This window comes from Astatotilapia calliptera, chromosome 12 (genome assembly GCF_964374335.1).
Source record: "Astatotilapia calliptera chromosome 12, fAstCal68.1, whole genome shotgun sequence".
Taxonomy (NCBI): Eukaryota; Metazoa; Chordata; class Actinopteri; order Cichliformes; family Cichlidae; genus Astatotilapia; species Astatotilapia calliptera.
In genome coordinates this window covers 38637348-38650898 of record NC_137433.1, presented here as the reverse complement: position 1 = coordinate 38650898, position 13551 = coordinate 38637348, and the positions used below count along the sequence as shown (strand labels likewise).

At 42.9% G+C, this 13551-nt stretch overlaps 1 protein-coding gene across 1 annotated transcript; it reads left to right on the top strand.

Moving 5' to 3' along the window:
- The first annotated feature begins 478 nt into the window (after positions 1–478).
- LOC113033376 (uncharacterized) lies at positions 479–12990 on the top strand. The gene is made up of 3 exons (XM_080308953.1): positions 479–635; positions 9339–10439; positions 10549–12990. The coding sequence occupies exons 1-3, from the start codon at positions 578–580 to the stop codon at positions 12918–12920; spliced, it is 3531 nt and encodes a 1176-aa protein (XP_080165079.1). The 5' UTR covers positions 479–577; the 3' UTR covers positions 12921–12990.
- Positions 12991–13551: the final 561 nt, after the last annotated feature.

Below are 13551 nucleotides of genomic sequence, written 5' to 3'. Positions count from 1 at the left end.
ATGATCAGAACGTGAAACACATTTACATGTATAGATTAATTCCAGCTGGCTCTCATGCCTCCAAACGCATAATATACAGAAGATTGGTCACATAGCATTGGTATGTTACATGTTGGGATGAGAACGTGTTGCCAATTCACACACGCAAAGAAATCAAAACATAGATGTCTATAAATTAATGTATATGTAATATTATGAAATGACACGAAGGAAATGTGCAAGACAGGGAGGTGCAAAAGGGCAGTGGAAGTCAAGACAACAGCTGAAATCTATCAGTAATTAGAAACCCTCCGGCCACTTGTGCAAATTAATATTATCTGACCAAATGATGACCTGTAAAAAGGTGTGTCATCACCAAGGTGTCACACAAGAAACACCTCATAATGGGTAAAGCCAATGAGCTCTGTCAAGACCTTCAAAACTTTATTCTTGCAAAACATACTGATGGCACTGTTTAAAGAAGACTTTCTAAACTTCTGAAGGTTCCAGCCAGCACTATTTGGGCCATTATCTGCAAGTGGAAAGAACATCATCATCAACATCCGCACAAGATTTCAGACAGAGGGAAAAGAATTATATGAGGAGTTGTCCAGGAGCCAGCGACCCCTTGCTACAGAAAGACCCGGAATCAACAGGTACAATTTTTAAAAGAAAACAAGCTGTCATCACTAACAACACACATCATTTAACACTTAATTCAGCGTTAAATGATGTGTGTTCAATACTTTTCCCCTTTCTGTAAGCACGCAGCAGCTATAAATGGATTTGCACAAAATTATGACAGCAACCTGAACTGTTTATCAGACACTAGTTCAGACAGATAATAATAATAATAATGGATTGGATTTATATAGCGCTTTTCAAGGCACCCAAAGCGCTTTACAATGCCACTATTCATTCTCTCTCACATTCATACACTAGTGGAAGCAAGCTACAGTTGTAGCCACAGCTGCCCTGGGGCAGACTGATGAGCTACTTACCAAAGACAGCCATATCCACCTGTCCTGTCCACTACACAGACGGTCTGCTCAGAGAACCTGTAATATTATCTGAATGAAAAATAACAGTGGAGCCTGAACCCACAGTGAGTGGAGCTCTGCAGTCAGATATGTACAGCTGTGTTTTACTAAGTGATGCACACTTACTGGCAGCAACATAAGCATGCTTTATATTTGTTCATTATTTGTAAAATTAAATTTTCTCAGTCAAACGAACACTGCAGCATCACTGAGAGTTAAAAACTGTCTAAATTCTTTCATCTTTAATAAAATCATCAGCGTTGCTGCTTTACCAGGTGTAACTATGAAGTTTAACATCCAGGCATCCATGAAAACAGAATTTATTACATTTTACGGAGTTAGAAGTTAACAGGAAGTTAGCTCGCTAGTGTAACGTGAGGGTTCACTAGATGGTTTGGAATCTCTCTGAATAATTAGGAACAGCAAGACGGAGACGGATAACTTTTTAGCAGCTTCTTTACTTTTAGCACACGGCAACAACAACCCACACTTCCTGTGTGCCGCCCTCATGAATACTTCACTGGCCTCTCAGAAGCCAGGAAATCTTATACTCAGATCAAAACAGGGAAAACAACCAGGTAGATATAACACATACTTATTACTGGTTTGAACATGCATGTCTAAACATTCAAACATGTAAACATGTAAATATCAAAACACGTAACCACCAAATAGCTACATAACTAGCTTTATAACCTTTGTAAACACCTCTTTGTATATCAAATTAGATTTAAATTTACTTCTACACTTTACATTTTCCTCCCCCCCTCACATAAGAAACGTCCCCGTTTCCCTACAGAAAAGGAAAAAAAACAAAAAAACAACAACATGGGGACAACAATAAAACAACAGCAAAACCAAAAACAAGTTCAGTTCAAAACATAGTCCTTGAGGTATCTGGGAGGCACAACTTGACGTCTCCCACATCGCCGTGAAACACCAGATACTCGATGAGGAGTTGAAGGGACAATGTCTGATTGGTGTATCACCACATGGCCAGAGGGGGAAGTCGTTACAGTCTCAGACCGAGGAGAAGGGGACAAAGGAGAGTAGAAATGGGGTCGTGACTGGTTTAGAGGTGGTGGCTGACAAACCTGAGGGTCTGATGAGGTTGCAGGGCTGCGGCCCTGAACATTCCAGCTCCCTTCAGCTACAGATTTTGAAGCTGTGAAGGGCAACGCACCTGATAATGCAGTCAACTGTGGAATCTGGGGCTGTACAGGTATGTCAGCAGCAGGTGAGTTGGTTCCACCTTTAGGGACAGGTGCTTTGTACGGCCTGAGACGATTGTAGTGAACAATTTGAGTCTTGTCTGATTGGTCCAGGAGGTAGCGAATCCTGTACGTGACACCAGGGTTTTCTCCATCTGTTCCAAGGCACTCCAATATCTCAAAGGGGCCCTTCCAATGTGGAGCAAGTTTCTGCTTTGCTGTAGTGGGGTCATTTAACCACACCAAGTCACCCGGAACATAAGGAGTGTGTTTGATGCCCCTATCGTACAGTTGTTTCTGCTGGTTGTGGGCACAATCTCTGTTCCATGCAGCAGTGCTGAAGGCAGACTGAAGTCTCTGAGTCAACTGGGTGACGTAGTCAGCAGGAGAAACAGAAGTAGATGATGCTGACATGTTGGTAGGCAACAGCATATTGGCAGGCATCCGTGCCTCATGTCCATGTGTGAGAAAAAATGGTGTAAACCCCGTGGTAGAGTGAGGACTGGTGTTGTAAGCCAAAGCAACTTGATTGAGGCAGTCATCCCATTCGCCAGGCTGCTGAACTTAGCTAACTGGTCAATAAGTGTTCGATTGAACCTCTCGACCATCCCATCGCATTGAGGGTGATATGGGCTGGTCCGTGTCTTCTGGATGCCTAGCAGCTGACACAGATGTTTCACCAGGTCAGATTCAAACTGACGTCCTTGGTCTGTGTGTAGCATTTCAGGGACGCCGTGCTGACAGATGAAGTTGTCAAACAGGCATTTTGCAACTGTTGTGGCACATTGGTTTGCGATAGCATAGAGATTGACATATTTCGAGAAATAGTCTTGAACAACGAGCACGTACCTGTTGCCACGACTCGTAATGTGGAGTTCAAGTATGTCAGCTGCCACCTTTTGAAATGGCTCCGCAGCAACAATTGTTTTCATTGGAGCTCTGTGATGAGGTGTGGAATTCCGTCTGGCATCACATGGAGTGCATTGTGTGCACCATATTCTGATGTCACGTGACATGAATGGCCAGTAATATAGCTGCTGAGCACGTTTCAGGACCTTATCTGCTGATAGGTGACCGGACACTGGGTTGCCATGCAGCAGCTGTAGGACAGTGTCTTTTAAAGATTCAGGAACAACCAACTGATGCAACACTGACTTCTGGGACGGGTTGAAAGCTTTACGACAGAGTAAGCCATTGTGAAAGGTAAGTCTAGAGTACTCATGCCATAGCACTTTTTCCTGAGGTGGGCATTTTTTCATACGCCAGTAGGGTGGTTTCTGACCCTTAGCTTTCCAGCCAATGACTTCTGACAGTACAGGATCTTTTTGTTGTTCACTTTTGAGATCATCTTCAGGCAGCTCAAGCACAAATGTGGATGAAACAGATAGCGCTGCACACTGCAGTCGTGGATCAGGAAAGTCATTGCATGGAATGTGTTTTTGGTCAGTACTGCAGGTACTATGGTTGGGCGGGCCTGCAGGACCTACGCACCTCTCTTCAGGTTTCAAGGTAGCAGAAGCAGTGCAGACTGTGTCCTGCTGTACGGTTTCACCAGTGACAGGGCGACGTGACAGTGCGTCCGCATTGAGGTGGCGGTGGCCATCTTTATGAATCACAGTCCACTCAAAAGGATCAATTTCAAGAGCCCAGCGAGCACGGCGACCAGTTCTATCACTGTCAATGGGTATTTTCCGAAGACCCAGGAGGGGCTTGTGATCCGTGACAATAACAAATGGCTGCTTGTAGAGGTAGTGCCGAAAATGTCTAACTGCCCAAACAATGGCCCAGAGTTCTCGATCATAAGTCGACCACTTTCTTTCTGCCTTTGTAAGCGCATGACTAGCATAGGCAATGACTTTCTCTTGCTGACCCTGTTTTTGGGCTAGTACACTGCCAATAGCTGTGCTAGAAGCATCAGTATACAGAGAAAATGGCAATGTGAAGTCAGGGAATGAAACCACTGGATGGTTTGAGAGGGCATGTTTCAGATACATGAATGCATCCTGGCACTGAGAAGTCCATTGAAAAGTTGCATGCTTCTCAGTGAGAGCATGTAGGGGGACACTGTGGTGCGCAAAGTTTTGAATGAACTTGCGATAATATGAACAAAGTCCAAGGAATGACCTTACTTCTGTCGCTGTTTGTGGAATAGGCCAGGCTTGCACACTGTTCACATTTCTGGGGTCAGGCTGGATGCCATGTTTTGATACAATGTGGCCCAGAAATTGTACCTGATCTTTGGCAAAACAGCATTTTGAGGGGTTTAGCTTCAAGCCACTTGCCTGGAATCTGCCGAAAATTTCTTCCAGATGCTGGAGATGTTCTGCGAAAGAGCAGCTGTAAATGAGGACATCATCCAAATACACTAAGCAGGTTTTCCAGGGAAGGCCACGAAGTACCATCTCCATTAACCGCTGACATGTGGCTGGAGCGTTTGTGAGTCCCATGGGCATAACAGTGAAGTGGTAAAGTCCACTGCCGGTTGTGAAAGCAGTTTTCTCACGATCCTTCTCTTCCAGTTCAACCTGCCAATAGCCATGTTGAAGGTCCGTTGTGGAGAACCAGGCAGAACCTGACAGCGCATCCAGTGCATCATCAACCCTTGGAAGAGGATGAGAGCCTTTGATTGTCACTGCATTGAGTTTCCTATAGTCGAGACAGAAACGCCACGTACCATTTTTCTTTCTCACCAGAACAACTGGGGCGGCCCATGGGCTGTAGCTTTCTTCGATGACACCTGCCTTTAAAAGGTTGTCAACTTGAGTCTGTATTTCAGCTCTCTGTTCAGGTGTCACTCTATAGGCTCTTTGTTTAATCGGTGTAGCATCACCTGTGTGAATATGATGCTTAATTATGCCTGTGTGACCTCTGTCCTCTGAGTGCTTACTGAAGATTCCTGAATACTTCTGGAGAAGTGATTTCAGGGACTGAACCTGGGAGTGTGACAAGTTTGTTTCATCTATTTCTACCGGCAGAGTCGAATCATACACAGGTGAAGTAGCACAACATGTCTGCTCCAGTGGAATGATATCAACAGATGAGCCTGAATGAATGAAACTCACCAAGATGCTGTCCAGGGTACAGTTCTATTTCATCACTGGAGGGATTAAGCATTCGAACCACTGTAGTACCATTCTGAACTTCACTGAGAGTGTGAGCCACAACAATGTCACATGTTGGATTAGGAATCAAGACACCATAGTAGTCTGTTGGAACAGGAGAAGCCGGTGTGGCTGCTGACACACAGGCTGTGATCAGAGTTTCGCTCATAGCTGGAATTTTGGTTGGCGCTAACACAGAAACATTACAGCAGGCAGCCACCTCATGTCCTTTGGGCAACAGGGGAATTTTCATGTCCCACAGTTGCAGCACTTTGTTTTTGAGGTCGAGAAGAGCATGGTGCCTCTGCAGAAAATCCCAACCTAGAATGACTGGCTGGTAAGCACCTCTGAGGACTTCAAAGTCCTGCTGCCATACCTGAGTCCCAAGCCTAATACCAACGGTTAACTTGCCTAAGATTTCCAGACGTTCTCCATTGACCGAACGAGCTGGCACAGAGGATGCTACCATAGGCCGTTTTTTTCAAAGCTGGATGAGAGTTTCGAAAATCTTCACTCACAAGGGAGACAAAGGAACCAGAGTCAATTAGAGCACACACTTCAATGCCCTCGACAATAGCCAAGACGTTAGAGGAGACTGATCCATCAGATTCTGAGGGGAACTGGGGGATGTGGTTTTGGGGCCCTGATACTGTAGCTGATGTTTGCCCCTCAACAGCAGCTAATGAAAGTTTCCCTGTGGGCCGGAGGTGAAATGTGCAGGCCTTTCCGGGGACTGGAAACGAACACTGGTCCTACTGTAGGACGCAGCATCTCTAACTCTACGTGGAGCAGGACTGGGACTGCGTCGGTATCTGTTATTGTCAGGGTAATTGTACCTGGAATACTGGGGGGGCTGTTGGGAATGGTATGTGCGTTGATCATGTTTCTCACATTTGTCCCACTCATTGAACCTCTGGGGAACAGGGGAAGAAGGACGTTCACGGTGAGACTCTGGATCACGATGATAACGCCTCTCAGGCGAGCAATAGTCTCTGGAATGTTGTCTGGCATGATAAGGCGACGGGGACGCACTGCGGGTGCTGTACTGAACATTGGAAGAGGAGGATCTATCACGACTGGAGTCCAAACGTTGGGCAAGGTAACTCTGTTTCTCCCGTAACTGCTGTACTTCATGTTTCAGGCTGGTTACAGTAAGCGTGAGCTCCTCAACCGCTTGAAGAAGTTTAGCATCAGTAGGCTGAGGACGTATCATAGCGACCTGTTCTGAAGACGGAATATAAGAGGATCCTGCAGCTGTAAGTTGCAATGCTGCCCGTGCTCTCTCACAACGGCTGGCAATGCGCAGGGCTCCGTCGAGATCCTCTGCACCCATCTCATGAATCTTAGATTGCAAGGTGGGGTCCAACCCAGCAACAAAACGGCGAAATTTTTCACCTTCCAAGGCATTGTAGTCATAGTTAGGGAAAGCTTCAAGCACAAGACGGGTAATATCCGCGCTGTACACATCTAAACTTTCACCTGGTTTCCGGGGGCAAGCATTCACATGTGTCTGGAAGAATGGCAGAGAATATTTTGGACCGAAAACCTCTTTCAGCTTATCCTTCACTAGATCATAGTCTTTCTGGGCTGATGAAGGCAAACTGTCCCAGTACAAAAATGCAGCATCTGCTAGACGAGTAGGCAGAACAGAGGACATCACAGTTGGCAAATCTACCTCAGGGGGAGTCATAGCTTGCACTGCCACTTCAAAGCGACGAGACCAACTAGTAAAAGATTCAGTCCCATCTCCTTTAAAAACAGGTGGAAGATCTATTGTCAGGGCACTGGAAACGGTATGGTGGGCGGGAGCAGCAACAGTCCGTATTGCATCCACTGACCTCGAATGTGGCACAGGAGAAGAGCGCAGCTCATGCACAGATTCACTCTCGTCAGCCGACATGTTCCCAACAAATATCCAGCTCAAAAAAAAAAATCACAAAAATCACAAAAACAGAGAGAAAAGCTGCAACAATCCTTACTATCTCCAAAAATTATTACTGTTATTATTTTCAGTTCATCAGCTGTTCACAGAGAGGGATAAATCCCAGCGGAAAAAAAAACGATCTTATCCGCAGCTTGGGAGTAAAACTCACCAAATACACAGATCCATCAAGAAAATAAATCCCACCGCTGCCACCAGATGTAACGTGAGGGTTCACTAGATGGTTTGGAATCTCTCTGAATAATTAGGAACAGCAAGACGGAGACGGATAACTTTTTAGCAGCTTCTTTACTTTTAGCACACGGCAACAACAACCCACACTTCCTGTGTGCCGCCCTCATGAATACTTCACTGGCCTCTCAGAAGCCAGGAAATCTTATACTCCGATCAAAACAGGGAAAACAACCAGGTAGATATGACACATACTTATTACTGGTTTGAACATGCATGTCTAAACATTCAAACATGTAAACATGTAAATATCAAAACACGTAACCACCAAATAGCTACATAACTAGCTTTATAACCTTTGTAAACACCTCTTTGTATATCAAATTAGATTTAAATTTACTTCTACACTTTACACTAGTTTCCACCTAAACATGATATAGCATGTTATGACTGAGAGATTTGTGAAAAATTCAAACATACAGCTCTGCTGTCACTTCCAACATAAATGAAGACAGAAACTAAACAGCAGTGATGTTTGTAAAGTTACTGAAGTTGGGCTAGCTAGTAGATAATGATGTGCTACGTGATCGCTAGCTACACAGCTATGTTAGCATAATATAAACAGTGAAGCTGGAGGATGAACACTAACACTTTTCCACTGGATAAAAGTTAACGTGAGGGTTCCTGAGGGTTAGAGACAAATGCAATCGCATGGCAGGATGCTGTAAACGGACCAAACTTCAGTCAGGAGAACAACTGAGATAATCCATCCACAATATGAGGTTAGTCATTAATATACTGCAACGACATGGGAATAGAGCAGCTGCCAGAGAATTCAGCATTAATGAATCAATGGTACAGAAGTGGAAGCAAGAAGGATTTGAGTAAAGTTTGACTTATCTGACTCTTTGTTTCACTTAATGCTTAATCCGGTGCACCTTATGGTCCGAAAAATACATTTTTTTTTTCAAGAATGGTGCGTGTTGCTCATTATTTCTAAAATTAAAATGGGTATGTGGTATTGTATAACAGATTAATTGGGCAGCAGTACATGACCTTCAGAACGTTTTTTTTTTTTTTTTTTTGAATCCTCTAGTTTTAAAGATTTTTTTCAGCAGTAAAGTAATCCAGTGACAGTTGTCAATATTTCCACGGTTACGCAGCAAACAATAACTCCTGATAAATAATTTGGCAAACTTTATTTTCCAAATTGTAAACAAATACGCTGTGGCAGCAACATGAGGGCTATTTTAATCTGTAACTCTGTTTAAGGCAGGAATCTGAATTGTCCATATAATTGACCAATTTCATTAGGTCTTCTATTCTTTTGGACCCTGCCCTCCAAACTGTCAAAAGCCAGCTGATTCAACCAAGTAGGATTCAGCTTTGAGCAGACACAGTGCATAAAACTGACACTCGTATTTAGTTACCTCTCTCTCTCATAAGCTGCTAACAGGCTGCATTTATTAAAAGTATATTTATTATTTAAGGTGGCTGAAGAATAGCAAAACATGTGACACAATGACCAGAAAAGTGCCAGTGGGGCAGATGACAAAGATGAAGAGCTAAGCTAATAGCTACGCAAAACTGTGGAACAATCTGCCTTTAGAGATTAGACAGGCTTCTTCTCTGCCTGATTTTAGATTACACAATAATTACACAAGCTACACATGTTAAACTATACAAAAACCCCCCCAGTGTGGTTAGCAATAGGAACAGTACCAATAGGAACAGTACCAATAGGAACAGTACAATGTACCAAAACTGAACATATTGAAAGGGTAGACAATATTTTCTGTACCGTGTGTGTGTGTGTGTGTGTGTGAACGTACAGATACATCACACCTGATTTAACCATGTGCTTGTAACATTGCATTTCTCTCTGTTGTATCAGTGTCTGCATTCAGGATTGTGCTGCTGGGCAAAAGTGAAGATAAGAAGACAAAACTCGGTAACTTCATCATTGAGCACCAAGGATTTCACTGCCAGAAACAATCACCCATGGCCTCCTGTGGAGAGTGGAGAGGAAAACTACTGACAGTGGTGAAAACTCCAGACATGTTCAGTCTGTCTGAGGAGGACATGAGAAGAGAAGTGAAGAAGAGTGTGAGTCTCTGTCATCCTGGACCAAATGTTCTGCTGCTGTTGGTGAAACCTTCTGATTTCACTGAGGAGAACAGAACAACTCTGAAGTCCATCCTGAGTCTGTTTGGTCACAATGCCTTTAAACACTCGATGGTCGTCATCACACATGAGAATGAAATGAGTTCCACTGTGAATGAAGTCCTCAGAGAATGTGGAGGAAGGCACTACAACATGTTTGAAGAAAACTATAGATCGTTAATGCAGAAGATTCAGGAAATGACAAACCAATATGATCACAGCATCAAACCATCTTTAAACCTGGTTCTGTGTGGGAGGAGAGCAGCAGAGAAGACTTTAGCAGCCAAGGCCATTTTAGGTCAGACTGAGCTTCATTCAGCCTCCAACTCATCTGAGTGTATTAAACATCAGGGAGAGGTGTGTGGACGTTGGGTTTCCCTGGTGGAGCTGCCTGCCTTGTATGGAAAACCTCAGCAGGCAGTGATGGAGGAATCACTCAGGTGTATCTCCCTCTGTGATCCTGAGGGTGTCCATGCCTTCATCCTGGTCCTACCTGTGGCTCCCCTCACTGATGAAGACAAGGGAGAGTTAGAGACCATCCAGGACACATTCGGCTCTCGAGTCAATGACTTCACCATGATTCTGTTCACTGTGGACTCAGATCCTACACATCCAACTTTTGTTAACTTTGTAAGCAAAGACCCAAATATCCAGGAGGTTTGTCAACGTTATGGACAAAGGCCTGTTATTGTTAACATCAAGGATAAAGAGCAGATCCCCATGTTGTTGGACACTGTGGAGCAGATGAGATGTACAAACAAACCATGCTGCTACACAGCTGTAACATTTGCTCGAGCCCAGATTGATCTGATAACTAAAAATATGGTCACTCGTAAGTAATTTAATGTTGTTGTTTTTTTAATCATTAATCATGTTCTACATTATATTCTAACATCTACTTTATAAACTGTTCACATTTAAAGAAAATCATGTGTTTACAGGTGATGAAGAGAAGCAGAACACGGAGCCTCTCAGGATTGTGCTGATAGGAAAGACCGGCAGTGGAAAGAGCTCATCAGGAAACACCATCCTAGGAAGGAGAGAGTTTAAAGCCATGCCAAATCAAACATCAGTCACCAAACAGTGTCAGAAAGAACAGGGTGGGGTGGACGGCCGTCCAGTTGTTGTGGTCGACACTCCAGGTCTGTTTGACTCAACTCTGTCACATGAAGAAGTTCATGAGGAGATGGTGAAATGTGTCAGTCTTCTGGCTCCAGGACCACATGTCTTCCTGCTGGTGTTAAGAATTGGTCGTTTCACACCAGAGGAGAAGGAGACATTAAAACTTATAAAGGAAGGTTTTGGGCCGAATTCAGAAAAGTTCACCATCATTCTTTTTACTGAAGGAGATTCACTACAACGTGACGAAATATCCACTGAAGATTATATTGAAAGTGGATGTGATGATTCGTTTAAGAAGCTGATTGCTGACTGTGGAGGAAGATACCATGTGTTCAATAATGTAGACAAAGAGAACCGCCAACAAGTCAGTGAGCTGATAACAAAGATTGACACCATGGTGAAGGACAATGGAGGAAACTGCTTCACCAATGAGATGCTGGAAGAAGCTGAAGCAGCAATAAAGAAGGAAATGAAGAGAATCCTGAAGGAGAAGGAAGAAGAGATGAAGAGAGAGAGAGAGGAGCTAGAAAGAAAACATGAGGAAGAAAAGGAAGCCATCAAAAAAAGATTGGAAGAAGAGAAAGAAAAAATACAGCAGGAAAGAGACCAGAAACTCAAGGAGATGGAGGAAAATATAAATAAGGAGCGTGAGGAGAGGAAGAAAGAACAGGAAGTGAGAGAAAAAGAGAACAGGAAACGGGAAGAAGAGGAAGAAAAACGTAGGCAGGATTTTAAAATGCAGCTTGAAATGTTGGACAAACAAATTCAGTCAGAAAAAGAGGAAAAGAAAAGTGTGGATCAAAAGCTGGAAGAGAACAGAGAAGAGATGAAGAGAAAACAAGAAGCCTGGGAGAAAGAACGAAGAGAAGAACGAGAGAAACGAAGACAAGAAGATGAACAGAGACGACAGGAGGAGGAAAGACGACTGAAAGAAGAGAAAGAAAAAATACAGCAGGAAGCAGAGCTGAAAATCAAAGAGATGGAAGAAAATATTAAAAACGAGCATGAAGAGAAGAGAAAGAAAGAACAGGAAACAAGAGAAAAAGAGAACAGGAAACGGGAAGAGAAAGAAGAAAAACGTAGGCAGGAGTTTAAAATGCAGCTTGAAATGTTGGACAAACAAATTCAGTCAGAAAAAGAGGAAAAGAAAAGGATTGATGAAAAGCTGGAAGAGAGCAGAGAAGAGATGAAAAAGAAACAAGAAGCCTGGGAGAAAGAACGAAGAGAAGAACGAGAGAAACAAAAAGAAGAAGATGAACAGAGAAGACAGGAGGAGGAAAGACGACTGAAAGAAGAGAAAGAAAAAATACAGCAGAAAGCAGAGCTGAAAATCAAAGAGATGGAAGAAAGTATGAAAAAGGAGCATGAAGAGAAGAGAAAGAAAGAACAGGAAATGAGAGAAAGAGAGAACAGGAAACGGGAAGAGGAAGAAGAAAGATGTAGGCAGGATTTTAAAATGCAGCTTGAAATGTTGGACAAACAAATTCAGTCAGAAAAAGAGGAAAAGAAAATTATGGCCAAAAAGCTGGAAGAGAGCAGAGAAGAGATGAAGAGAAAACAAGAAGCCTGGGAGAAAGAACGAAGAGAAGAAAGAGAGAAACGAAGACAAGAAGATGAACAGAGACGACAGGAGGAGGAAAAACGACTGAAAGAAGAGAAGGAAAAAATACAGCAGGAAATAGAAAAATATGAAAAGAAAAGAAAAGAAGAAGACGAAATGAGGAGAGAAGAGGAGAAGAAAGAACGAAATCAGCTGGAGGAAAACTATAAAATACGTGAGGAAAAGCTGAAGAAGAAGCATGAAGATGAGGCCAGAAAGAAAGCTGAAGAGTTCAATGATTTCAACGAGAAACACAACAAAGAGTTCGCAGCTCAGAAGGAGGAGCACGAGAAGAAGATTAAAGACAAAGATGAGAAGTATGACCTGTTAAAGGCTCTGGCTGAGCACACTGAAAAACAAAAGAGAGAAAAGCATCAAGCAGAAATCAAAGATGTGATCAAATGTCTTTCCAAGAAGAAAGGGAACGTGAAAAAAATCAAAGAGTTGCTGATAAAACATGAGGATCAAATGAAGATTGCAAAAAACCAGGATGAAAAAGAAAACCTGCAGAAAATCCATGAAACAGAAATAAGTGAACTAATAAAAAAACTTCTGGATGAAGTTGAAACATCTCTCTGCTGCATTTTATGAGATTTTTTTTCTACTTTTTGTGACAGAGCTCAGCTGGATAAAATATTTTCTGTACATTAAATGTTGAGATGAAGAGTATGGAAGCCCGTTTCCGCCACTAAAAAAAAAAAGAAAAGGATACTTAACTCGAAATTTTGACTTATTTTCTCGAAATTTCAACTTAGCAACTCGAAATTTCAACTTAGCAACTCGAAATTTCAACTTAGCAACTCGAAATTTTGACTTAATAACTCGAAATTATGAGAAATATAACTCAAAATTTCGAGTTAGCTCTGCCAATCAGTAATCTATGTGAATGACGTCATTTCCGTGTTACCCGGAAGCTGAAGCCCTCCGCTACAAATGCTACAGAAATGCTAACAGTATTACAGATACGGATCATGAATTCACAAATTGCTGAGTATTTTAAGCGTGGCTTCACAAATGAGGAGATTCTTGCGTTATTAGCTGAATCACATGGCATTACTATCAGCCTCCGTACACTTGAAAGGATTTTACACAACAACCGACTTTGGCGCAGAAAGAACAAAACAGAGGTGGGAGAGGTGGCAGCTTTTATACAAGCACAATTGGCAACCTCAGGACAGTGTCATGGGTATCGTTGGATGCACCAGAAGTGTTGGATGAATAG

Coding starts and splice junctions, on each gene's coding strand:
- LOC113033376 (XM_080308953.1), top strand. CDS start 578: ATGAGGAGTTGTCCAGGAGCCAGCGACCCCTTGCTACAGAAAGACCCG. Junction 636..9,338: donor GAAAGACCCGGAATCAACAG/GTACAATTTTTA, acceptor CTGTTGTATCAG/TGTCTGCATTCAGGATTGTG. Junction 10,440..10,548: donor AACTAAAAATATGGTCACTC/GTAAGTAATTTA, acceptor ATGTGTTTACAG/GTGATGAAGAGAAGCAGAAC.